This window comes from Coptis chinensis, chromosome 6 (assembly GCF_015680905.1).
Source record: "Coptis chinensis isolate HL-2020 chromosome 6, ASM1568090v1, whole genome shotgun sequence".
Taxonomy (NCBI): Eukaryota; Viridiplantae; Streptophyta; class Magnoliopsida; order Ranunculales; family Ranunculaceae; genus Coptis; species Coptis chinensis.
Window position 1 is genome coordinate 39,217,204 of NC_141461.1, and position 25,591 is coordinate 39,242,794.

The 25,591-nt window shown below is 37.0% G+C and overlaps 1 protein-coding gene across 5 annotated transcripts; it reads left to right on the forward strand.

Moving 5' to 3' along the window:
• Window positions 1-418: 418 nt before the first annotated feature.
• Window positions 419-14,313, forward strand: LOC147492921 (TLD-domain containing nucleolar protein). Of its 5 annotated transcripts, XR_015199886.1 has the most exons (9): window positions 508-1,030; window positions 1,142-1,717; window positions 4,609-4,793; window positions 5,366-5,604; window positions 5,678-5,877; window positions 6,372-6,497; window positions 6,579-6,698; window positions 13,188-13,238; window positions 13,981-14,313. XR_015199886.1 is itself a non-coding variant. In XM_086568892.1 (8 exons), exons 1-7 carry the CDS (start codon window positions 878-880, stop codon window positions 6,675-6,677), a joined length of 1,578 nt encoding a protein of 525 aa, XP_086425018.1. In that variant the 5' UTR covers window positions 508-877; the 3' UTR covers window positions 6,678-6,698; window positions 9,897-10,818. The 5 variants fall into 5 exon arrangements, 4 of the variants coding, with proteins under 4 accessions (XP_086425016.1, XP_086425018.1, XP_086425017.1 ...); XM_086568892.1 differs by lacking the exons at window positions 13,188-13,238; window positions 13,981-14,313 and adding an exon at window positions 9,897-10,818; XM_086568891.1 differs by lacking the exons at window positions 13,188-13,238; window positions 13,981-14,313 and adding an exon at window positions 8,899-9,212.
• Window positions 14,314-25,591: the final 11,278 nt, after the last annotated feature.

The window sequence follows — 25,591 nt, forward strand, 5'->3', positions numbered from 1 at the left end:
CGTTCCCAGTGGTCTGAAACGTCACGAGTTCGTATCCTCCAATTAACTCAAGAAAACACCAAAACAACGTATACTTACAGTTTTCATTGCTCTGTTTATGTTTTATATCTATATTTGTGTTTGTGTGGGAGAACTCCAGGGGCATTTAAAACAGAAAATTGAGGTCATAAACACAGAAGTTCGTGTTGCTGCTTGCCATTTTACTGAGGTAGAAAAGTAGTATTTGATTCAAAAATCTTTTCAGTGCGGCCCGTCTTCGTTAGCTGTACATAAATTTTGGTAATACTTGTAGTTAGTCTTGGAAGTGTGGAGCTGAGTCGTTTTGGTTAATTCAAAAGGTCAAAATCTCGATGCAGACCTAAATGCTGATCTATGTAATTTCGGTTTCTATGAGAGTGTCTTCGGATTTGGAAATTGCATAATACCGGTGAAGTAAGTGAAAGTTCAGCAGATGCCCCCTGGGGAAGCGTTGGAGCTACATGGCCACATCACCACATGTATGTTTTTGACACCACGTATCCTTGTTTTTCCCAAGTTTGAAGAGACAAGTCTAGATTGTCGACAGTCGACACCTGGCACCACTTTCCTTTTAAAGCACAGACACGTATTTCTTTGCACTGTGGTGCCAATTCAGAACCAAGTTCCAACCTCCTGTGATTTTTTTTTTCATCTGAAAATCTAGACTCAAATTGCTTTTGCACACGTGAAATTTCGATTATTGAAATTGGATGGACGCTCTATTGGACCTAATTCTGGACCTGTAAATCTCGGGCACACAACCGAAACATTTATGTAACAGAATCGTGTGATCGTGTCAGTTCGGGCAGAATTTTTTTCACTTAAATACAGACATCTTTAAAAAGAAGAGGAACCAAAAATGGGAGCATCGCCGTCAAAAAAGGAGATATCACAAGAACAACAAGAGTTGGAATCTGTAGCCACGTCCACTGGATTTCTTCCCACTCTTGAAAAAGTTTTCTCTAAACTTGCTGACCCTCAAACCAAATCAATCCCTCTCAAATCTCTTCAAGTAAGCCCCCGTCATATACAAGTGAACTTATTGGACCACTGGGTTACAGTTAGTAGTATATATTCATACTTGTTTCTTATATATGTATTTTTTCTCTCTCAATTGTTTCAGGAATGCTTGTCTTTAGACTTGGGAGACCCGACAAGTGAAACATTTTCTATATTATTGCCTCATCTAGGTCCATCACTAGTTGATGTATTTTTTATGGGTGATAAAGAAGGAGTTGATTGGATTCAGTTCTTGAGGGGCTACATTAAGTGTTGTGGAAGGATGCCAGCATCGATGTCCCTTAATAAGTTATACAAGCTATACGTTGCTACATGTTCCAAAGCAGGCCTTGCTTCAAAATTGGAATTGGAGTTTGAATCTGATGATACTGATAAGATTAGTGGATATTTCACATCAACTGATGTAGTCATGTTTCTGTGGATCTGTTGGGCTATGTCACAAAACGCTATAATGAACAAGCTAGAAATTCTAGACATGAACCCTCTTGCATTATCAGCTGTTACATCTTGTACTGATGATGTCAAGGAATTGAATGTATGGGATTGTTGTGTTTCTGGTTTGGATGTTCAACTCCCTGCACAAAAGCTTCATATGTGGGTTTTGTCAACAGTTCCAAGCCTTGCACATTGCTTTAAAGAGTATGTCGATGCTAGATTCCACAAGTGTGCCGCTTTGGAGGTATGGTATTTCTTCCTCCTTGAGCTTAAATATAATTTAAACTTGTGCATATTACATTTATTCTACTTGTCATTTGTCCAACTTATCATATGTGAATATTATTGCGCTATTTTGAAGAAACATGGAGGTTTCTCATTTGTCGTGAAGAGCTCTTCTTAACCAAGCATATATTTGGTTCAACATGGAGCTTTCTGTGGAAGAGCTCTTCTCTACCTAGCACCTCTTTGGTTCATCTATAGACTAAGTTATGTCCCACCTGAAAAATGCACATCCAATGATCTCTCCAGTTGTTGTTGTTGTTTTTTTTTGTGTATGCTCTGCCATTCAACTAAACTCCATTTTGTCAACTTTCTTATGTGGTTAATTGGTTACCGTCAAGACAGAGATGTGGTAGATATCATTAGTTCTGTTTGATTGTGTCGGCCCTCCTCCTTTCTTTAGTGTCAAATGGGTTTGGTCTCCGATTTTTGTTGGTATGCTTTTTACTTGTAATAGATTTTGCAGGTTTTTACTGTTGCTTTATATGGTTGTATGCACTTAGAAATTTTTTCTTTTTGGTTTTTTAAAGCATGTGGCGAATTCTGGGAATGCGACTTAGTACAATTATATTTAGGTCTCCTTAAACTCCTTTACAATTTGTCTATATATTAAACATCCTAATCTGGGGAAACAAGCTGTTGCTATCGCATTGGATAAAACGGAGATTCCAGGAATTTTCTACCAACTTAAAATTCAAATTCATTAAACTCTAATTTGGCCAAAGGCCTACATGTTTATTTATACCCTGAAAAGATTTGCAATCTACAAAGTACAAACTAGGTCTTAATTGAAAAGTAGATCTATAAACTAGCCCTAGTCTAAATAGCTTGGAGATAGCAATGAACATTATTCTGAAATACCTAAAAACATATCAACCAGTTGAAGGAAAACCTAAATCACATCATGCTCCCTCTCTGAAGAGTTGAAAGCCATTGTGGAATCCATTTGGGTCAAAGTTAATGGTTGGAAACCCCAAGTTGTCTTGAAGAACACAACCTTGAGTCTCTGAGGAGTTAAAACTTAAAAGTCTTCTTGGATATCCATTTCGTGGAATTATGAGGTTTATAAGCATTCTTCTCGGATTTAGCAAGAACAATATAGTGAGATGGCATCTGAGTTTTTTAGTTGCAGAGTTTAGATGCCCGTCGACCATGAGAAATACAATACGTATGCTCCCATGCACAATAAATGACTCGGACTCTGTACTTCCAGGTGGTATCCAAAATCAAGCTGCAGTGCTACTGGCATCCATATTACTGACACGACAAAGAACATAATCATGGAAAGGTCCAATAAGAACACCAATTCAAACAGTCTCTGCCAACTCCTTAAAATCTCCAAATGAAATGAATGTACTATTTTTGGACGATGGGTCAAGCCAAGTGTTTTAACCATGAGAGGCAGAATCAAAGAGGTGCTGCTACCGTTATCTAACACTACCGGAAAACGTCTTGGAAGCTAGCGGATTATATAATGTAGTAGTCTGTCAAAAAACACAACCATGTGCATAATATGAAATTAGCAGAAGATGTGCTATAAGCATGGGGATACCTTATCAGCTTGGTTAACAATTTCCTCAAATTTGTAATCATGTGCTTCCTCATTTTTGCTCCGTCTCAAATTGAGGCGCCATTTATTAGTAGTCAAGATTCGTTTCTTTCAACAGTTTGGTTGTATATGACCCTCTTGACCATAACTGAAGCATTTTAAAGTTTTCTTAATTGCTGTTGGACGGGCTCTTGGATGGAGGGCCCAAGACCTCAGCAGCCACATATTGCAGACCAACTACAGAATGTTGTCACCCCTTTGATGTCATTATGGTGGTTAATACCATCTTATTATGTAGCTAATATTGTAATTATGGAAGTCCAAGGTGTATGTAATGCATTATTTGATAAGGCAATAAAATATTATCTTTACCAAAGGAAAGAAAAAAGGAGGAAAGGTAGCTCATTTCTTCTCGGGCTCACACACAAAACTGTATCCTTCCTCCAAAGCCCCCCCTTCTCCCTTTTCTAATATTTTATTTGTGTATTCAAAGTTTCAAACATGTCACCACCAAACCTCATTTTGTAATTTGCACCAATGTGGGTCCACCCTTGTATCGTTTTCTAGATTAGAGTGAACTCACGTAACATTATGTCTATTTGCAAACATATATCGCTAAGCACAGCAATATTTTGTTTTGTTTGGTTTGTTTGTTTGTTTGTTGTTGAAAACTGTTAGGGGTTAGGAAGACCTCAACATGTATTGAATTCAAAATATTGCGTACATGACACCCCTAGTATCCTCCCCCACTATTACATATAGCTTTGCTAAGCACATCAAAATATGATGTAGCTTTCTTAGTGTCTTTTTCCCGTGATCTCTAATGTCATGGAAACATATTAATCATTTTAGGAAAACCATTATAATTTTCATTACAGGTAGAGAAACTAAATGACAGTAATGTAGTGGTAATTTTCATTTATACTTTGATTGTTATGGTGGTGTTTGAAAATAGTGATGATAGTCATGATGAAGTTGGTGATTTGGAGATGACGTTGGTAGTAGTATTGGTTAGTTTGTCATGCTTACATAATTCGGTTTTAGTTAATTTTACATTCCGCACTTACTACTTATAATAGATAAGTTCATCTGATAGTTTTTGCATTTGATTTCACGGAGAATGGGAACATTTAGATAGCAATTGGATACACATATCAGCTACTTATTGCAGTCCATACCTAGCTTGTACTGTGATTATTTGCATTTGTTTTCATTGAGTTTTCTTCTTATCTTTTCTGAATTTGCATTATCATTCCTTTTTTCGAAGAACTAAACGTTTTATGGTTGGATTTGAATTTAATCAGGATAATTTGGAGCCTTCCAGTCTACCAAATAGCATGCACTTTTCAGAGCCACATAATAAGCATCTCCTAACATGTGGAACAGCTTGGGCAATCTCACTTACCCTAAAAAGTACTTTATGCAACGAGCTTTTAAAAATGTGCATCCCCAGAAATAATGATGGGACATTTCATAACCTTTTGTATCGGTTCGTCATCTTACTTTAAAGTCGAATTTTCTTTGAAAACTTGAATTTTGTGATATTGTATTCAGCTTAAGAATGAGATGAGCCTAGCTTGATCTGATGAGATTTCTGTAGTATTTTTGGATCTGTATATTTGAATTAATATGCTAAATTTGTAAAACATTTTTAGTTCCTATTTCCTCCCCATTGATTCACATGCAAAAGAAACTTGTTTATTAATTAAGGTACATTATGAATTATGTATCTGAAGTAGGCAACTTCTAGTTTAGGTTAATGAAAGTAATGGACTTATTTAGCACACAGTTTGGTTACTGTTGAAGTTGCATAGCAGGTACATAGATATTGTATGGAACGAATGACATATTCTTGTCAGCATAATATAATGTCAGGTAGAGTTTAAAGAGCATAATGGATGTAAATGAATTGGCAACAATCTTTTATTGGGATTCTAGAGGATTGATTTTGACAATAGTGTCAACTTACAGCCAGGACTATGTATATTGCTGCTATATTTTCCAACATTTTATTGAATTGCTTACCTTATTTCCCTAGTTTAAATGTTCTATTGTCTGCAGGTCGTCTCTTCATGGGAGGGGGTTAAGCAGGTTCTGGTCACATGTTGAAGGTTACCATGGACCATCACTAATTTTGGTATCTGCTACCTCTGGAAACATTCAAGAGAGTGATTCTGCTGTCAGGAGATGGGTTATTGGTGTACTTACAGAGCAAGGCTTTGAAAATAAAGATGTCTTCTATGGAAGCTCTGGATCCCTCTATTCTATAAGCCCCATCTTCCATGTTTTCTCACCACATGGTATGTTGAACAGTGTGTTTTTTTTTGTGTTTTTTTATTCAAAACTGAAGGAAGTAATCTGATCAACAAGCAGGGAAGGAGAAGAATTTTGTATATAGCCACTTGCATACTACTGGTAGAGTATATGAGCCGCATCCAAAGCCTGTAGGTCTTGGGTTCGGAGGAAGTGCGGGGAATGAGAGAATATCTATTGATGAAGATTTTGCTCGAGTTACCATTCGTCACCATGCAGTTGACAAGACTTACCGACCCGGGTCCCTTGTTTCCAACCAGGTACAACCATTTGGCAAATGAAGTGCTTCTATGGAAATCCATTTTATTCTAAGTTACATTGACATAGATACGTGTGTCCGCATCTGATACAGATACGATGTGTCAAACACGGAAAAATGCCAATAATTAAGTATATCATGTACAATATGTGCGTGTGTCATGTCCGACACAGACATGTGGACACGTATCTGACACGGGTTATTTTAAAAATATGGCATGTCCATGTAACATAGATTTTATGTAGATGTGTTTAATATTTATAGGTAACTAGAGCGGAAGAAAATTTATTCTCTTTTTGGAATATATTAAATTCATAACTTCGTATATCCAAAATTAGATGGTATAACATAAATTTCAATCTGGGAAATAATGCATGTCAATTTGTCAAGGTTTGATGGATGCCTGATTTCTGCTTATTCGAATTGAGCATGGTGGATAAAAAACAACAACTCTTGCCTTGATCAAGAAATTATCTGTGAATATGAACTTTTCAGGGTTTTCTTCCGCTTGAAGCTTCAGTTCTGGAGGTGGAAGTGTGGGGATTGGGTGGGGAAGTGGCCAAGAAAGAGCAGAGTTCACATAAGAACAGAGAGCAGCTATTTACTGAGCAGAGGCGCAAGGTCACTTTTTAGACATGTACTGTCAATTGTTTTTAGTCTCTTATAATTGCTGAAGATGACACCATCTTTCTCAATATGTAGGTCGACTTGAAAACTTTTGGCAATTGGGAAGACTCCCCAGAGAAGTTGATGATGGACATGGTCTCAGATCCCAACAGAGTTGAAAGGGAAGATCGCTAGGTTGAAATGGATCACGATCAGGTACAATAGTCTCATGGTTAAATTAACTGACACTAAAGTGTATGTTTGCTCAGCTGTAACATGAGATGTAAATGCTAAACTTCTATAGAGGTACATATTTGAAAGAAAACGACCCACTTGTCTCTCTGCGAAAGTTCTCTGGTGATAAAACTAATTCCATAGTAACTTAGGACTGTAGAGGAGCATACCGGTTGCAAGCTGGTAATTTAAACTCCTTGGTCAATTGTGTTCTTCAGAAAGGGTCTTAAAAAGATAGATTAGCTTAAAATGGACCCGAGCTTTGGACAAGGTTCCCTAGGAACCCTGGCAACCTTGCCAATCATCATCTTCTTAAAATGATAGATCACTGTGATGTGTTCTGTGTAACCCATACGACCGTTTTCTTGAAGGTGGAATACAGTATTATACCATATATTCCTTTGTATTGATGAAATTTACAGAATGATGAAACTCTGGAAGCTAGGAACCAGATATTGTCATCACCTTAGGATTTTAGTTATTCTCTTTTAGTATCCAGCCAATGAAGTTTTGTGCTTTATCTGGCTTTACTGCCTCACTTCTGGATTATTTGGTACCTATGGATATGCAGTTTATCCAATAATACAAGATGTAAAAACAAATGTGATCTGAAACTTTTCATCAAACAATTTCATTTCTCCTTTTTTTTCTGGGCCAAACTTCTCATAGAACCAAATGAGGGAACGTGGGTTTCACACAACCAGACAGAATTCAACCCCTGGGTATGGTTTAACTGTGAGATGGAGTACTAATTTACGAAAGAGGATAAAGAAATGTATGCTGTGTATGTTTAAGTTATTGCTGGCTCTATGGAACTGGAGTTTGAAGAATGTGAGTGATATGGAGCAACTGTTGGAGGAGGATTTTCAATGATTCAATCACACAGTCTAGGCTCTTACTATACTGCACTCTCTGGCAGTAATGATTTGGAATTTTTTTATTGTGTCGTGTCATTTCCGGACAAGCTGACCATTTCTCTGATGTCAAAAAAGTGCGAGGTTAAAATTTATCAAGGTTTTGGTTCATATAACTGTTTTTATTTATTTATTTTTTATTATTTTTTAATCATATAACTTGTTATGATTTGGAAATTACTCAAATTAGTAAAGGTCTAACTGGTTATATGAAGTTTCTAGTGAGGCAATGAACAGAAGTCTTGCTAGTTCTTTCTGCGATTGTCTAGGTTAGGGACACAGATGTGGACTAAGGTTTAAACTTACAGTGACTATTGGTTAGATATGAGAACTCATTCACTCAAAAAGTCAAAATACCATACTCTTGCTTCAACTGTGTCTCTAACCACACAAAATGACAAAAATGGCTTTGACATTCTGCACTTGTTCTTTGGTGTATCTAGAAAAACCACACGAGTGGAATTGTGGATATCGGCACCTTGTTGCTTGGGGTGAACCGTGTTAACAACGTGTTGGTTCATCATCATTCTGCATGGGCAATGTTCAGTTGTTCCCTATCCACCCTATCTTCGTTTCTCATGTACTCCTAGATTTTGCTTTATCTAATGGAAGAATTGATAAGCTGTTTTAATTAAGAAAACATCTTGATATCAATGGAGTGTCAACATGTTTTAGTTCGTGGGAGTGAGGCTACCAGATTCCTTATTACCGTTAAGAGCGTTAATTGTTAAGAATATACATAAAGTAGGTGAGGATCTCTTTCAGAACCGAGCTTTTTTTTTTTCCCTGTTGAACTTGCAAACGTTGAGCTAACTTTAATATTCTAACCATAGAAGTGGTATAATTTGTAGATAAAGAGGACCGCCCCTAGAGTTGTGCAAGTGATCATCTAAAAAAATGTAAGGTGTAAATCTACAAGCTGGTTATTTTCAGTCTCAGAGACTTGGGGACTGATTAATTAAGTAGGTCTTGAGGTTTTTTGGTAGAGATTTATATATATACAAGAAACAATATATCAAGCCACATAAGTATCACTTTATTCCTTCAGTTTCTTCACAACCTTCTTATACTAAACATAGAGTTCTTACTGCTTAGATTTTGCTCTCTGTACTGTCTTCACTCCTATATTACTCATCTTCACCATCGACCTACGACCTCAAGCCGAGCAACCCTCTAATGGGGCTGGAGAAGCTTTCTGTAGTAGTTCTAGTGGAAGCATCAGTCGATAACTTTTGATCAGATTTGAGTATTCCCCTCCCATTCCTCAGGTTTGTAAAGACTGAAGTATGAAATCAGATCTGACTCTCAGTGTCTAGTGCAACACGACTGTTACCGTTGCAATTAGCTGGATAAAGAGTCCGTAACTGAGGAAGAAAATAAGTGTCGATGGTTGGGTCAACTTCTGTTGTGGTGAAGTTCTTTAGCCTATATCTGAAGAATTGGCACGCTGAAGTCCCAATGGTGTGACCTCCTAAGTTATGAAATGCAAGGTCTTGGGGAGTTTGAGTGTGGTCGAGTAGCTCTTTACTACTTAGACTTTTGAACATTGTAACATTAATATCCTTCTATGGATACAAGTGAATTTTTCCGATAAAAAAAGAAAAGAAAAGAAGGCCGGGTAATGAAATGCAGGGTAGTAATGTTAGCAAAAAGGAACCTTAGGCTGTACTTGTTTGCTTGTATGATCACTTTCATGTGAACTTGAGCCTAGAAAATTGTGGATTTGAACTAAAACAGCGTGTGTTGCAAGTGCTTGATACTTTCCCACCACTAAAAAATAAAGAAAGGGATGCAAATTTAGTGAAAACTTGAAAATGTTGCTGCCATATTAGAACTGAAAACTGCCTGTATTTATATTTGCCTGTTTGGTAAGGAATTTGGAGGCAGAAACACATTGAAAAGTCTTATTCTACTTCAAAACCGTCCATACTTTAGCCCAAATATACATGAAAATTCGTATAGGCATACAAGCACAAACTTAATGCTATTAGCAGCCGTTTTGAGGTTTTAAGTTGTTACCTACTAATAAAGCCTCAAGATCCTGAGTATCGAGTCCCTCAGAAGTAAACTTCTGCTTTTGTATGTCAACGGAGTCGGTGAAACTAGGGACGTATAGGTTTCAGAATCCGATGAGACAAGCTGATCTCTGCATCCTGTTGGCACTGGTTAACTCGGTCTATTAGTCTGCCAAAACTACAAATCCATTAGCATATTGTTCTTTTGAGTTGGTTAGCTACGTCATTGTTATCACTTACCATAACCACAGATTATTGGGCATCTAAATTGAGAAGCTGAGAATACCAGCACAAGATGCAACACCAGGGCATGCAGTTTCAAGCTGCCTCTTAGCATTCGTCATTGACATCGCATTCCTTTGATGAGAGATTGGGTAGTACAGTTTTCTCCGCGGAAGGTAAAAATTGATGCATCACACCCTTGGAAGACAAAGCAGTCGTGAAAGTGCATTCTAAGCAATCCCGGCGCAATGGAGGGCTCCGACTCAAAATTGGATTGAACTGCTGACCTAATAATGAATTCAACTTTCGCGCATGTTCTCGGATAGAATCCTGCACGAGTGTCCTGTCCTTGAACAGAGATGGAAGCTGTGGTAAGCAAGAGATAGTAGCTGTGGTAAGAAGAACGGCGGTGAAGGACTTGCAAAAGCTGGTGTGAATGCTTGTAAGCAGCTATGAATATCCTTCTGTGTCTTGTTTTTTCATTCCCCACTTTAGAATAGTATCCAATGCCATCTGAGATCCTTTTTATACATTCTGCATCACCCTTAAACCAAGCGCTTATCCCATCCAAACTGCTCTACTCCATTTACAACCAAAAAAACAGTGATAGTCTGTTTCTAATTCTCTGTGACAAGATGCGCAACTTATATCTCCACCGAATTTCCTTCTCTGCAAAAGATCTATAGTTGACAAATACCCCTTTTAAGCATTACCCCTTTTCAGTTTCTCTTCAAAGATGCTTATAGGCTGATTGAGCCTGCCTTTTGTATCACTCCACCGTATTGCTTTGTCTTGTAAGCTTTGGTTAACTGTTTTGAGGTTGATGCATTCGTTTATAGGTTCAGGAAACAATTCTCCTTCCCGTTCATGATTCATTGGTGTGTTAGATTCTAACAGATCAGATCTCTTGTAATAGCCTCCACAGCTGTAAAAGAGAAACCATCTTTGACAGGATCTGACAAGTAGAGAGGCTTGTCGTTGAGTGTTATCCATACTTCGGTGAAAATATATATGCTCGAGCCATCACCTAGTTTCCATGTATAACCATCCTTTACGGCTTGCATCCTGTTCACCTCGCCCTTCCAAAAATATGATCTCTTAACTTTTTCTGTTCCAGCATCTTGATTAAAAACACCCCATTTGTACAAACTTCTAAAGGTTCTTTCCCAGATAGAGTTTTCATTATTTAGCACTCTCCACCTATGCTTGGAAAGCGTGGCTGCATTCATGTCTTTTGCTTTCAGAAGTCCAAACCCCCATGTATTTTAGCTCTACACAGTTTTTCCTAGTTAAGTGTATGCCATGCGCTTGACTCAGCTGCATCATTCCAAAAAAACTCTCTATTTATCTGATCAAGCCTGTCATTTATTCTTCCTCGTAATTGGTAGACCCCCATTGCATAGATTGACAGAGCTTGTCCCACGAAAGTAAGAACAGTCGCATTTAATTGGGCTGAAGTGCTGAACCAAGATAATAGGTGACTTCATATATAGGCATGACGAAGACTGGACCAAGAAGCTGCCGTAGCTTCCAAAGTTCGAAATTGTTTTCTAGACTATGGCCCAAGCTTTTCCTTGTCAAAATGCCCCATTCCGATCTTTTTAAAATACGTGTATCCCATCAAAGAATAGGTGCTAATTTTCCGGTTGCTATGGACTAGTTGTTTAGTTGTAAGCCTACAAAAAGGGCAGTACTACGAGTGACCATCGCAATGACCACAAAAACCGCCATTCCTGAAAGACTTCTAATTTCTAAGCCCATAACGCTGTACATCCAAATTTTGGTACCTGGCTTGTGGCTTAAGGTTGAAAGTTCAAACCCACTGTTGTTGCCTTATCTAAGGCCTCTATGGGTGATTTCGGATCGGATAAAAAGCTTTCAGAAAAATTTATATATTTTTTTCGGATGACAATATTCTTTTCAAATCCGATCAAATTATTTTATTTTTTGGATAGCAATTTTTTTTCTTCTGAATTTGGAAAGTTTGGAAAATCAGAAATTTTCCGATTTGCAAAATACATAAATAAATTGGAAATTTGAATTATATAATCAGATTCTCTTTGGTACTCGCTATGGGCATATTCTATTTTGTGTTGAGCAGACCCTAAAAAAAAATTATTATTACAAATTTACCATTGACTTAAAAACCATGTTTTGTGTTGGGCACTCTTCCAATTAAATCAAGATGACCTATTACAACTTTCTATTGCCCTTACCCATTTCTCCATTATCATACACCCTCTTAAAACCCAATTCTCTTTCCCTCCAAACTTTAAAGCTCAATCTATTTACTCACTCTTCCCAACCCTAAAAAATAAAAATTCGTCCACCACTTAATGATGAAGAATATTTTGAAATAATTTTATTGTATTTCTTTTAAAAAAAAAATAAAAATAGTTAGTTGAAGTAGTGAAATTGATGAAGAATGAAATGATTATCCTTATTGACGAAATTGTGTTTTTTTAGTTGTATATGTTTTTCAATTAATGTCATTTTTATCAAATTGTATGTGTGGACAAATTTGGATTTTAAGTTTATGGATCGGTTTAATTGAATTTGAATTTGAAGAAAAAAAATCACATGATTTCAAGAAAATTTTGGGCCAGACTACCAAGATGGGATGCACAAATCACTACCAAACGACACCACCATGCTGCAGAAATTAGTCAAAATCGATGCGGCAATGTCGCCCCAATATTAACACCATAAGATCGTTGGGAATTGAGTTATGCGACCTCGCTAGGTCATCTGGCATATAACTAAAGCGGCCAATCAAGTCACTCGAAATGGTTTCTTGGTGCGGCCTGCTAGGAATACTAATGCCGGTTTCCATTAGTCGTTTGCGAGCCGTCCTCCTGATTGTTCTGGGAATCATTTTTTAGAACTGGGTTGTATTTGCGAAAGTTAGTACTTCTTGAAAGTCATGTAAGTTCTTGCGACAACTTGTTATTTTCTTTCTTTGGTTTCTATTGAATTGAACTTTATGGATTAATAAAAAAATATGACCTCCATTGTTACAGTTGTGATAGAGTTGTTGCCACTCTTGGTGCTGGATGCATCAATGTTGCCGTTTGTTTTGTGTGCATGCGTATGATTATTGTTGTTGGCTTTTGCATAGTATCTACAAATGGCTGCCTTATTTGTTCTTCCTAAGGCATATCCACATATTGTGTGTGCTTAACTCGATGCTATTTGCTTTTGATATTGTAGGCAGGTTTTGCTACCTAAAATGGTTCTCTTTCTTGATGGTTAGGAATGGAACCGAAGATGAATTGTCTTGCTTTTTAGAATGCTAATGATAAATTATTATCATTGTCTAGTATGTTGTAGGGTACAAGCAGGTGGATGGAGGAGACGAAGGGTCGAAAATTGTATGTAACCGGTTTCTCAATTTCTTTTCTAGTAGGGCTATTTTGTGTGTGTGTGTGTGTGTGTGTGGGGGGGGGGCAATCGCCCCCCCAAAGGTTTTGAAGAACCATTATGTTCTATGTATTATCAGTATGATTTTTTTTTTTTTGAATAATGAGAGGTTCGGCCCCCTCAAAATAAGTTTAAATATTTTACTACCGCCCCCTCAAAATTTTTGACTATGTTTTTTAAACGTGAAGCCACAACATAATCTTCTTATAATAGGTGTAGGAGCGCCATATCAAACCCAAGTGTTTTATCATTAATCTACTCAAGATTCCATTACCAATGGGCATCATTTTTTAGTTGAAATTTTCATGGGTACAATTGATTCACAACTGCAAGAATTAAATCACAGGTTTAAGGAGGATGTAATGAGATTGTTTGTTCTTAGCTCGGCTTTAGATCCCAGGAACAATTATAGATCATTCAAAATTAATGATATTTGCGAGCTTGCAAATAATTATTATCCGATGGATTTCACCGAGCAAGAAAATTTTCATTTGAGATACCAGTTGCAAAACTATGAGAATGACATTCTCATACACTCTGAGTTTCAAAATTTGTCACCCATTTCCAAGTTGTGTTAAGTTTTGATAGAAACAGGAAAGTCAACAATTTATCATCTTATAGATAGACTGATTTTGATTCGTCTTGTGTTGACTTTACCTGTTTTAATTGCTACATCGGAACGTGCATTTTCAGCGATGAGGATTGTAAAGACCAGGCTACGTAATAGGATGAAAGATGATTATCTAGCAAATTATTTGATTGTGTTTATTGAGAAAGATACTGCTAGACAATTTGATAAAGATTCTATCATAGATGTTTTTGATGTCTTGAAGAAAACTCGGCGAGAGCGGCTTCAAATGCCTGACTTGGCTACTTGAGCTCCTTGTTCGATCTTTTTTGTATAGGAGGATATAGGCTAACAAACCAATAGCTTCTTTTTGTTTGTAAATGTGGTATGTGGATACAAGTGATCATGATTAATTGTATATCCTCTTTGATTTTGCAATCATATTTTTTGATGACAAATATACGTATGCAGAAACTGTCATTCCAATTGTGGTGTTGTTTACTTACTATCCATTACTATAGACAGTATATAAGTTATTTTATGGTTAATTTATATGTACAATGTATAATTTATATGTTGGACTATAGTGTAGCGTGAGTGAATTTGTAGTAGAAGAATGAAAAAATATAAGTGGTGAATTTGGGTTAACTAGTATTACCATATCCCCCTCCCCCTAGATGAGCCAATTAGGATTTTTTTTTTTTTTTGTACCTGGGGGGAGACCCTAATTTCCCCATCCGGGGATGTGGTAAATTTTTGTTTTCAGGCTTTCATGTGGTGATGACCATAGTTGTTATACTTACTTACAAACCATCCGATCGGATATGCCAATTCAACGATTTGGCTTAGTTTTTTGGAGACGAAAGAGCTGAGAGTGCACGTAATATATGGAATAGACCTCTTAAAACAGTCTATATAAGTGACTGTGGGGAGCTTAAAGTGGCCAAGCCTTTGCTTTCTCCTAGTCTGCCTTGATTGTTCCTTTTCGAGATCTTTGGGGTATGTTCATAATTTGAATGTTTTACTTCATCTACTAATACATTTTGTTATCCCTTGTTAATTACATGGTCAAAGTGGTAAACACGCTTCATGCTATTTCATTTTCTGAAATAGTATAAGCACTCCCCCCCTAGGTCAGATTTTTGGCTCCGTCCGGGGGTCTTGTATTTTGTTTGTGTATATACACTCGCTGACTCGCCCCCCCTAGCTCAGATTCCTGGCTCCGTCTCTGATATAGACTCTATGTTGGCCCAATATAAGTATAATCATTTTTGGGGTCGGTCAATAATAGGACCCTTCTCTTTTAGGATAATCATTTTTTATCTAGTTAATACATTCATTTAGCAATTATTTTGAAATGTATTAATTCAGTAAACAACTTAGACCTTTTAACACATTCATTCTGCAAGTTTTTTATTTATATTAATGCATTAATTCAGTAAATAAGAAGATGGGAGAAATTGAGACATGTACTATAATGACAATATTGATTTATTGAAGTTGTGAGAGAGACAATGTTCTACTTTTCTAGGGTTTTTATTTGGTTTGTAAATTATCTGCATTTTTAATTTAGTAACTATATGAAATAGACTGCTATATGTTAAAGATTTAGAAATTAATCGGAAATCAGATCGGATCGGATTTTGAAAACACATCTAATTCCGATCCAATTATTTTTTGAATAAATCAGATATCGGAATTTCAGATATCGAAACACAAATATCATTAGCAAATTCGGTAAAATATCAGTCCGGAATTTGAAAAAAATGAATTTTCGGAAAAAAGTAGCACCCATCCAATTCAAGTGGGTCAAATCATATGGACCAAAAAGAACTATTACTTGTATCCTACGACTATTTTACATGATCTAATATAATGTTTGAAGGTTTTTTCAAAAAACAAGAAAAAAAAATCAAGTCTTGTTGAAACAGGAAAATTCCGTGTTTTACGTAGAAGTGTTGTCACAGACTCGCAATTATCCGCTTGTTTATTAAGTTTGGTTTGAATCGTTTATTCTGAAAATTGAAGTCGAGTCATGGGGTACATACACACATGACTTGATACGAAGATGAATTTTATTGAATTTAAATTGTTCTATACATCGACTCTTTGTAGAGTTTGTATAGAAGAATACAATATATGAATATGGATATGATCCTAATTGATCTTATAGAAGATCTTCACAAGAATCCTAATATCCTAGAATATTCAAAAGATATTAACCAAACCATCCATATATTATTATATTCCCCGTATTAGTTTATACTAGGAGATAAATTTCCCTTATACACCAAAATAGCAACTACTAATGACGTGTCCACACTTATAACATTGTGGGACTTTACATACTTCAACCCCCCCCCCCCTTCAAGCTGGAGCATAGATATCGCTCATGCCCAACTTGCTATAAATATAATTCAAAACTGGACGAACCACTAGTTTGGTGAAGATATCAGCTAACTGATCTTGAGACGCCACATAAGGAGTACTTATCTCCTTTGTTTCAACCTTATGTCGGACATAATGACAATCTACCTCTATATGCTTAGTTCGCTCATGAAATACTGGATTAGAGGCGATATGAATGGCTTCCTGATTGTCACAATGAAGTGGTATAAGTAGCTGTACCTCAAAACCCAACTCATGTAGCAGATTACGAATCCACATTAACTCACTAGTCCCTTGAGCCATAGCTCTATACTCAGCCTCTGCACTAGACTTTGACACAACTGTTTGCTTTTTACTCTTCCACGTCACCAAATTTCCACAAAGGAAGGTACAGTACCCAGTGGTGGATCTATCTAAGACTGATCCTGTATAATCAGCATCTGAATATCCAACAACATCAAAATTTCCATTAGAACGATATACCAATCCACGACCAAGAGAACCTTTCAAATACCGCACGATACAAATAACTGCTTAGTAGTGAGGAATCCATGGTTCATGCATATACTGAGATACTACACTAACTGCAAACGAGATATCTGGGCGAGTGATAGTAGCATAGATCAGCTTTCACACCAGTCTATGCCACCCCTCAATATCGGCATACAACTCTCCAACATTTGACTGGAGTTTGTTGTTCGAATCCATAGGAGTCTCTGCTGGGCGAGCTCTTAAATTACTTGTCTCACTGAGCAGGTCTAATACATACTTTCTCTGTGGGAGATGAATTTCACCAGAATACCTTGTAACTTCAATGCCTAAGAAATAATGCAGTTCTCCGAGATCTTTGGTTTGGAATTGTCTTGAGAGATTGACTTTAAGTCAAGCAATTAATACCCTGTTTGTCAGACCCTGTGACAATGATATCATCAACATACACAACTAAGATAATAATTCCTTGCTGGGTCTTTCGGTAAAACACAAAATGATCATATTCACACCTAGTCATTCCATTAGCCATCAAAACTTGGCTTAACTTCGCAAACCAAGCTCTAGGAGACTGCTTGAGCCCATAAAGAGACTTCTTTAATCGGCAGACTTTCCCCCATGAGCAACAAAACCAGGAGGTTGTACCATATAGATTTCCTCCAGGACATCACCATGTAAAAAGACATTCTTCACATCCAACTGAAACAGAGGCCAGTGATGATGAACAACAATAGAAATAACAATACGCAAAGAGGCTAACTTGGCAACAGGAAAGAACGTCTCGGAGTAATCAATACCATAAGTATGGGTAAAGCCTGTAGCAACAAGGCGAGCCTTTAAACAAGAAACAGTACCATCCGGATTATGCTTAACAGTGAAAAGTCCAACAGCGAACTGTGGACGCTAAAGGAAAGGTATTGGTTCGCTTTCATTTGTGGAATGCCCATGCATGAATGAAGTGAGGTTGCCCGACAAGCAGAAGCAACCACTTCGTTCGGAACCTCAATCAAAAGGCGAACACCCGGAGGCCTCATCCTCTTACTACCCAATCGTGTACATTCTACATACGAGATGCTTTCATCACGTCCGGGCCGCCGCCTGAAACCAGAGTAAGAGTAGCCCTAAGTCCCATGTCTCGTAGACCCGCACGCAATCAATATGGAGAGACCAACCCACTTACAAGCAACCACTTTCTTCTCATGGGGAAGATTTGTAAGGACCCAAGTGTTATTAGAATACAAGACACTCAACTCCTCTTCCATTGCTTGCTTCCAGCCAGGATGGGATAGAGCATCCCTGTAGTTAGAAGGGACAAACATAGACAACAAGGACGTAGCAAAAGACTTGACAGATGGTGGTAAATGATCAGTGGAAACATACTGAGAAATAGAATACTGAGCATACTTACTAGGAAGATGCATACTGGCAGGGGGACGTTCAAGTTTCCGTAGGGCAATAGGAACATTGAGATCAGAAGGAATGACAGGAGGATCTACAGACACAGTGGGAAGAGGTGAGGGCAGCGGAGCAGTAGAACCTACGGCCTCAAGCTCATGAACATCAGCATGCAGGGGGTGCGCGCGCTCAGGAAGGGCATCTATAAGGGGCGCACACGCTCCTTCCTCGAGCACTCCAACATCAGTTGCTGTAGCATGATCATTCACACTCTCATGAATACCAACAGTCTCAGGAAGATCAACAACACCATCGGCCAACATTGGAGGGGTTAAGGGTACACTAGAGGGTGGAACATAATCCTCAAAGGGCTCAAAGGACACCTTCCCTTCTGAAAAGTAAAACGGGACATCTTCAAAGAACGTAACATCAGCACATACAAAAGATTTGCGCAGATGAGGACTATAACATTTGTACCCTTTCTGTGTATGTGAATACCCAAGGAAAACACACTTAATAGCACGAGAGTCCAATTTATCATGACTCGGTTGACGATTATGAACAAAGCAGACATAACCAAAAATATGAGGGGGAAGATTGAAAGAGGGTTGACTAGGAAAAAGGACAGAGTGTGGTGTTTTTCCACCTAACACTGAAGAGGGCATACGATTAATCAAGTATGTGGCAGTAAGGACTGCCTCTGCCTAATAAAACTTTGGAAGATTTGTTTGAAAGATTAAGCATCTGGCAAATTCAAGAATGGGTCTATTCTTTCTCTCAACAACCCCATTTTGTTGGGGTGTATCCACACATAAGGTTTGATATGTAATGCCATGGTTATCTAAAAAACACTTGAATAGGGCAGAGGTATAATCTTTGGCATTATCAGTTCGAAAAACATGCATGTGTGCAGAATACTGATTAGTAATCTCAGCATAGAATTTTTGAAACATAAAGAATACTTGAGAAAGATTTTCCATAGTATATACCCAACAAACTCGAGAGAAATCATCGATAAATATAATAAAGTACTTGGCTCCAAAAAGGCTAGTGGTTCAACAAGGAACCCAAACATCTGAATGAACTAACTGAAAAGGAGCACTAGAACACTTATTTAACCTATTTTTGTAAGTAGCACGACGATATTTAGCTAACTCACAAATCTCACAACTTAAAGACTGAATACTGGACGAAATATTAGGAACTAAACTTCACAAACTAGCCAGAGAAAGAAGACCAAGACGTCTATGCCACTGAACAGGAGAGACTGAAACTGTGAGAGCATTCTTCTGGTGAGAGTGCCCATAACCATCTTGAAAGTAATAGATGAATAGATGCCGCCATGCTCATATCCCCCCCCCCCCCACCAACTAGTGTCTTTGTCTGTAGATCCTGGAACACAACATGAGTGAAAGAAAAAATGACATTACAGTGAAGAGATTGGGTGAGACAATGAACAAATAATAGATTAAAGGGAAAATTTTGAATAAGCAAGACAGAGACAAATGATAAATAACGAGTTAACTGAATAGTACCCCTACCAAGAATACTAGCCTTAGCCCCATTTGCTAATATGTCATATGATGGTGTGTGAGTATACTCAAGATTAGAAAATAATTGGGGATTACCTGTCATATGATCAGAAGCTCCTGAGTTAATGACCCAAGAGTTGTTACCACTCGTATGAAGACATGTTTTACCTGAATTGGCTAGGGTTACAGTAGGTGGGTTGGATAGACTCGATGAACCCCACCGAATAGCTTGTATCCGCTTCATCGTATCGCAAAAAATCTTGAACTTGTTGAAAGTCGGTCTCTTTGCGATCAATTACTGTGGCATTGTTGGCTTTGTGCAAAAGTGGGCATTTTGTTATATCCTAACAGAAATCATAACTATGATTTGTGCGTCCATAATGCTCACAAGGATCAAAACTACCTATACCACGACCACAGCCACTCCCTTGGTTACGACCACCTCCACGTCCACGACTGGCTCTACCCCCTCTACCTCCATTACCACGACCAGAGGAGAGGTTGTTATAATTATTGCTACTTGGAGGGATCAATAAAGTCGCACTGTCATTGTGCCTTGGAGGAGATGCAGTAATACGAGAAAGACGAGAATAGGCTTCAGCAGAGTAGGGAGTTTAGATTCAGCTTGAACTTGGGACATAGCCCAGATTGGAATTTTGAGACTCGAAATTCCTCTCTTCGTTTCTTCAACTGATTTAAGTTTGTAGTCAGTGGGTGATAAATATTTAGTTATTCCCACTTGCTACGAAGAGAACTATAATACTCAAAGATAGACATATCACCTTAAGTTAGATCAAAGATGTTCTCATACAAATGAAAGATACGTGAAGTATTTTGAGATTAAGAGTAAAACTGGACGGAAACTAATACTAAGATTGGAACCTTGAAACTTCAGATCTCTCTCCTAGCATGCTCTAAATAGAGTTGACTCCGATACCATGTTAATTTATACTAGGAGAGTCATATAGTTAGTTAGGCTAGGTAAATAAGGTGGAGAAGAAGAAGGATGGAGGCACAAGAAGAAGGTAAGGTTTAGAGAATTATTCCCACTTGTTACGAAGAGAACTATAATACTCAAAGATAGACATATCACCTTAAGTTAGATCAAAGATGTTCTCATATAAATGAAAGATACGTGAAGTATTTTGAGATTAAGAGTAAAACTGGACGGAAACTAATACTAAGATTGGAACCTTGAAACTTCAGATCTCTCTCCTAGCATGCTCTAAATAGAGTTGGCTCCGATACCATGTTAATTTATACTAGGAGAGTCATATAGTTAGTTAGGTTAGGTAAATAAGGTGGAGAAGAAGAAGGATGGAGGCACAAGAAGAAGGTAAGGTTTAGAGAATATGTTATCTACCCACCGGTTCATATATTTATACTAAACTTGTCATGGGTGATAAGTTTCCCTTATACACCAAAATAGCAACTACTAAAGACGTGTCCACACTTATAACATTGTGGGACTTTACATACTTCAGCACCCCACAATCCTAAAATTCACATGAGATTGCAAAATACGTTCCCTTTTGCTGAAGAATGCAATTCTCTTTACAATAATACCTCCAAAAATATACTTTAATGATAAGAATTCTCCATCAGTTTTATAACATAGCACCATTGATATAATGAAGATGGTCGTTTCTAGGCAACCATAATAGGTTCAACAACACTCCATAGAGGGCTCAATCATTGGCCGGCCATAGCCTTCTTGGGTCTTAGATGGTCTCAATGTGGCTCCATTGTGAGCAAGGGATGTCATTAACCCAATAGTCAAACAGAGAAAAACACTAGTGAAATGGGCTAACCATTGTATATATATGAATTGATAAGCACATGAATATATAGGAAAAACAAACTCAAAACTTATTTTGGGTTTCTAGATGATGGATGGTTGGATATTACAATGGGAAAAGAAAACGATGACAACAAATTTCTAATACTAGACGAATAAGAGAAGCGTGGAAAGTAGTCCAGCGGGCAGCATCGTAGTGGCCACCTGCCGGAAATTTTTTTTACCTTAGGATTGAACCTAAGCTCTTGATACCATGCAGAAATTGATAAGAAGTTGAATTTTATTGAATTTAAGTTGTTCTATACATTGACTTTTTGTAGAGTTTATACAAAAGAATACAATATATGAATGGCAATTATCCTAATTGATCTTATAGAAGATCTCAACAAGAATCCTAATATCCTAAAATATTATGAAGATATTAACCAAACCATCCATATATTCTTACACCCTTAAAGCGAGTGGAAAAGATAATTCTTATGATGAGATGATGAGTAAACCTCAACTAAACCCAAACCCCCAAATAATCAAAACTTAGTTAGTTTGAAATATTATGGCTTCCAGCACGTAAGGTAATGGTTACATTATGTAATGCAGTACATGTAATTTAGTTTAAATCATATTTTTTCCTACATTTTTTCTTTGGTAATTAACATCAGCATATAAATTGTCGCGATGGTTCGATGTCGTTATCTTTTGGCCATCTTTCCGCTGAGGTCAATGTATTTAAACAGATCACACAGGTTCCTGATATCAATATCGATAGAGAGGTTAACATGATCGAGAGTTTAGCTCATGATTATTTTAAAACCAAGTTTCCAAATAATCAGATGCACAAATTCCTTTCCTCTGGAAGTTCCAACTTTAATAAGGACTCTGTGGACGTTGAGGAAATTGAGGAAGATTTCCTTCAACTCTTTTGCAACTCTTCTTCGCCACCTTGAGAGTCCCCTCCTATTGATAACCATTCACCCACCTCACATCATTCACCTTCCATCAATGTACCCCATCCTACACCTTTTCAACAGAACCTAGGGTTTGCACTTGACCCTTGATAATGATAAAATTTGAATAGTCTACCTACGAAATGAACGATGAAACTCAAAACGTAAGTAAACTAAAACTATTTATGATCCTATATGCTTATCAAAGATTTCTCTACTCTCAATCCTATGAGATATAGTGGAGTAGAGTGATTCGTTCCACTCCTAGTTCTCTAGCATGGAATGTTCTCTAGTCTAATTAGTCGGTCCTTAAGTCAATGAGAGTTTTACGAGGGGGAATTATATTACGATGCAATATGAAATTGATTATTTGAATTCAAACTACGAATGCTATGGAAATATGATTGTTTTTGAATCTAGATAAAGGATTAGAGGGGAATTGAATCCACCTCGAATCCAACTTGATAACCTAGCATAGGTTCTTGTATCTCGATTTTTACGTTCTTACGGCAAGAATTTCGAGTTCTAATCCCTAGTGTTCATGGCATTTCTACCAAATACTAACTAGCATGTGAGGTTGTCACCCATTCTCATGGCGAATCATGACCTTCTAGAGTGGAATAGATTCTACAATGCTTCTACACTATACCACTAAGTTTTCATCAAAGCTTCATCAACCCCTCTAATGGAGGTTTTAGCCTCGAATCATCAACCCATCATTTCCCATTGAATTATAACTACACATCATATCAAAATTCTAACTTTACTAATCTATATTAAACAATAATTGAAATCTAATTAATTAACTAAGAATGAAATAAGAACAAGAATTTAAACTAGATCTATAAATGCAAATGACAAAAATCGAAATTGAATAATAATAACTATTTTATTTATCTAATTAAATGACGAACAATCATTCAAGAAATTAAATAAAAACAAGATATGAAACTAATTAAATTAAACTAATTAAATCTAAGGAAAACTAGATCTAGAATTAATTAATGGAGGCTATTAATCTAATATTTAATCTAGGTCTAACTATCTACCATTAACAAAGAGCTAAGCTTTGGTTTTTATATGTCCAGATCCAAAAATCGTGCATGGGCTTGGAGCCATATTTTGGGCCAGAGAATCAGGCCCAAAACCCAATATTTTCAGTCCAAAAAGGTCTCTTCAGCTGCAGTTGGCTTCAACAGACTTTTCGTCCACTTCTGCTCCTCTAATTGGATCAAGGCTTGGACCATTGGAAAGCTCTTTCCGAGCCGGTCGTTTTGACATAAGGTAGGCCCCATTCCGAGGTCTGAGTCCAAAGATATAGGAGGTTATCTTTGAGTTATGTGTCTTTGTTTACGCTTCAGCGTCGACTTTTCAGCTTTTGACCGGGCTTTAGAAAGGCTTTATCTTCTTGAATCTTGGCCTTTAATCACGGAACTCCTTAGTAACCGACCTTTGCTCCTTTATCTCGCTAAAGTGGCACATTTCTGCACATAATGGACTTTGAAGCCTGAAATGCATAAAAACACGTAATCAGTGTTAACTCTTAATTATTACTCACATAATTGGTCTAAAAGTATGATTATTAAGGGGTTAAAACTACAGTTTTGGGCTCTTATCAAACCACCCCCAAACAGCATTTTGCTTGTCCTCAAGCAAAGATGAGAAATTAGAATAAGTGACCAAAAATGGAGTTCTATCTACTCTCGTTTTGCTGAGTGCGATTGCATTGACCATATGCAACAAGGCCTTAAACCACTAGGAATTCCCTAGTGGACAAGTTATAGTTTCGTGAGAGTTTTCCAGTGAAGGTACTCACAAACTTCATCTATACTACAACGACTAAGAAATAAAACTATTGTTTCCTTATTCATGCTCTAAATTAACTATACATCTTACTAGCAATGAATACAGAATAATCATGTCGAAACCTAAGCTAATATATGCATAATAATCAATCATCTACGAATAAACATATATACAATGAGTAATGCTATGAAATGCAGAATGTAGTCCGTTTCTGAAATTTTGGAATAAGCGTCCTTAAGTAGGTTCTCACATAAAAGTCAAGACAAAAATCACTCGATTTTTCCACTCAAGTTTTGCTACTCCAAATGCGGTGGGCATACTTTACCTTCCAATCTCAATGACACACAAGGAAGCCGAAGTTGATCAAACACATCTGCCACTTACTATCCCACTAACCTATTCCTAATTGAGCTAGAGGTCTTTATTAGGTGTTGCGGGGATTAGGAGATGGTTTAAGAAGGAAGGAAATGGATATTCAAAAAGGACAAGTCTGAGATAATAGAGTCTTCAAATTATGTAACTAGAGAAAACCTTGTTATTTACTTTTGCTTATACACTTTGTTTCCATCCTTAGCCATATATATTTTTTTTCTTTTTCTTTGGCTTTTGACTCCTTTTATTCTATTTTTTTGGAGTTTTTATTTTATTTTTATTTTTATTTTTATTTTTATTTTCTTTGGATGGAAACTTCTTTTCTTTATTTTATGAAGCAATTAACTAACTTTTGTTTACACAGGTTTTTCTCTTCTTCTTTCTTCCTCATTCTATTCTCAGACTTATCTAAATTGGGTAGGTTGAATTTTTTATTTTGTTTTGTTTTGTAACAGGGTAAAGGATTTGTGGTTTATGAAAGGGCTAATGAAAGGCTCAGTGGGGCTACTAGCGGAAAATATACTTAGGTCAGAATTTCTAGCTATATCGATCCAAAAAGGGCCTAAATTCTCTCTTAGGACATGGTATAGTGGTCAAGCAAGTGGACGTGTGATTTCTCTATTCGGAATATACTTCTCCCTTGTGTCATTTCTCAAATGTTTCACTCATATAAGGCTTTAGGCTATATTCTCACAGGATTTGTAGAATAAGTACTCTAGCCTAGATTTCAGAAACTTACTGCCAAACAATCATAGATACTCATGTAATATATTTATAGATAGATGCAAAGATTATTACCTACATATTAACCTAAGTTTCTAAAAACTATTCTAATGCAAAAGCTACGTGAGACTTCTAGATTATTAAGAGCATAGAGAAAGAAACAATACCAATATTCCTAAGTGTATTGCATAAACTTTTTTATTTTTATTTTTATTTTTTAAGACAAATAATACGTAATATACAACCTAATATGTGCTTAACATTTACATCGTGTTTCTATACCACCCCC

What these genes read in the sequence shown, in the direction of transcription:
- LOC147492921 (XM_086568890.1), top strand. Translation starts at nt 878, where the DNA reads ATGGGAGCATCGCCGTCAAAAAAGGAGATATCACAAGAACAACAAGAG. An exon ending in CCATGTTTTCTCACCACATG is followed by an intron (nt 5,605 to 5,677) that starts GTATGTTGAACA and finishes ATCAACAAGCAG; the next exon opens with GGAAGGAGAAGAATTTTGTA. An exon ending in TTACTGAGCAGAGGCGCAAG is followed by an intron (nt 6,498 to 6,578) that starts GTCACTTTTTAG and finishes CTCAATATGTAG; the next exon opens with GTCGACTTGAAAACTTTTGG.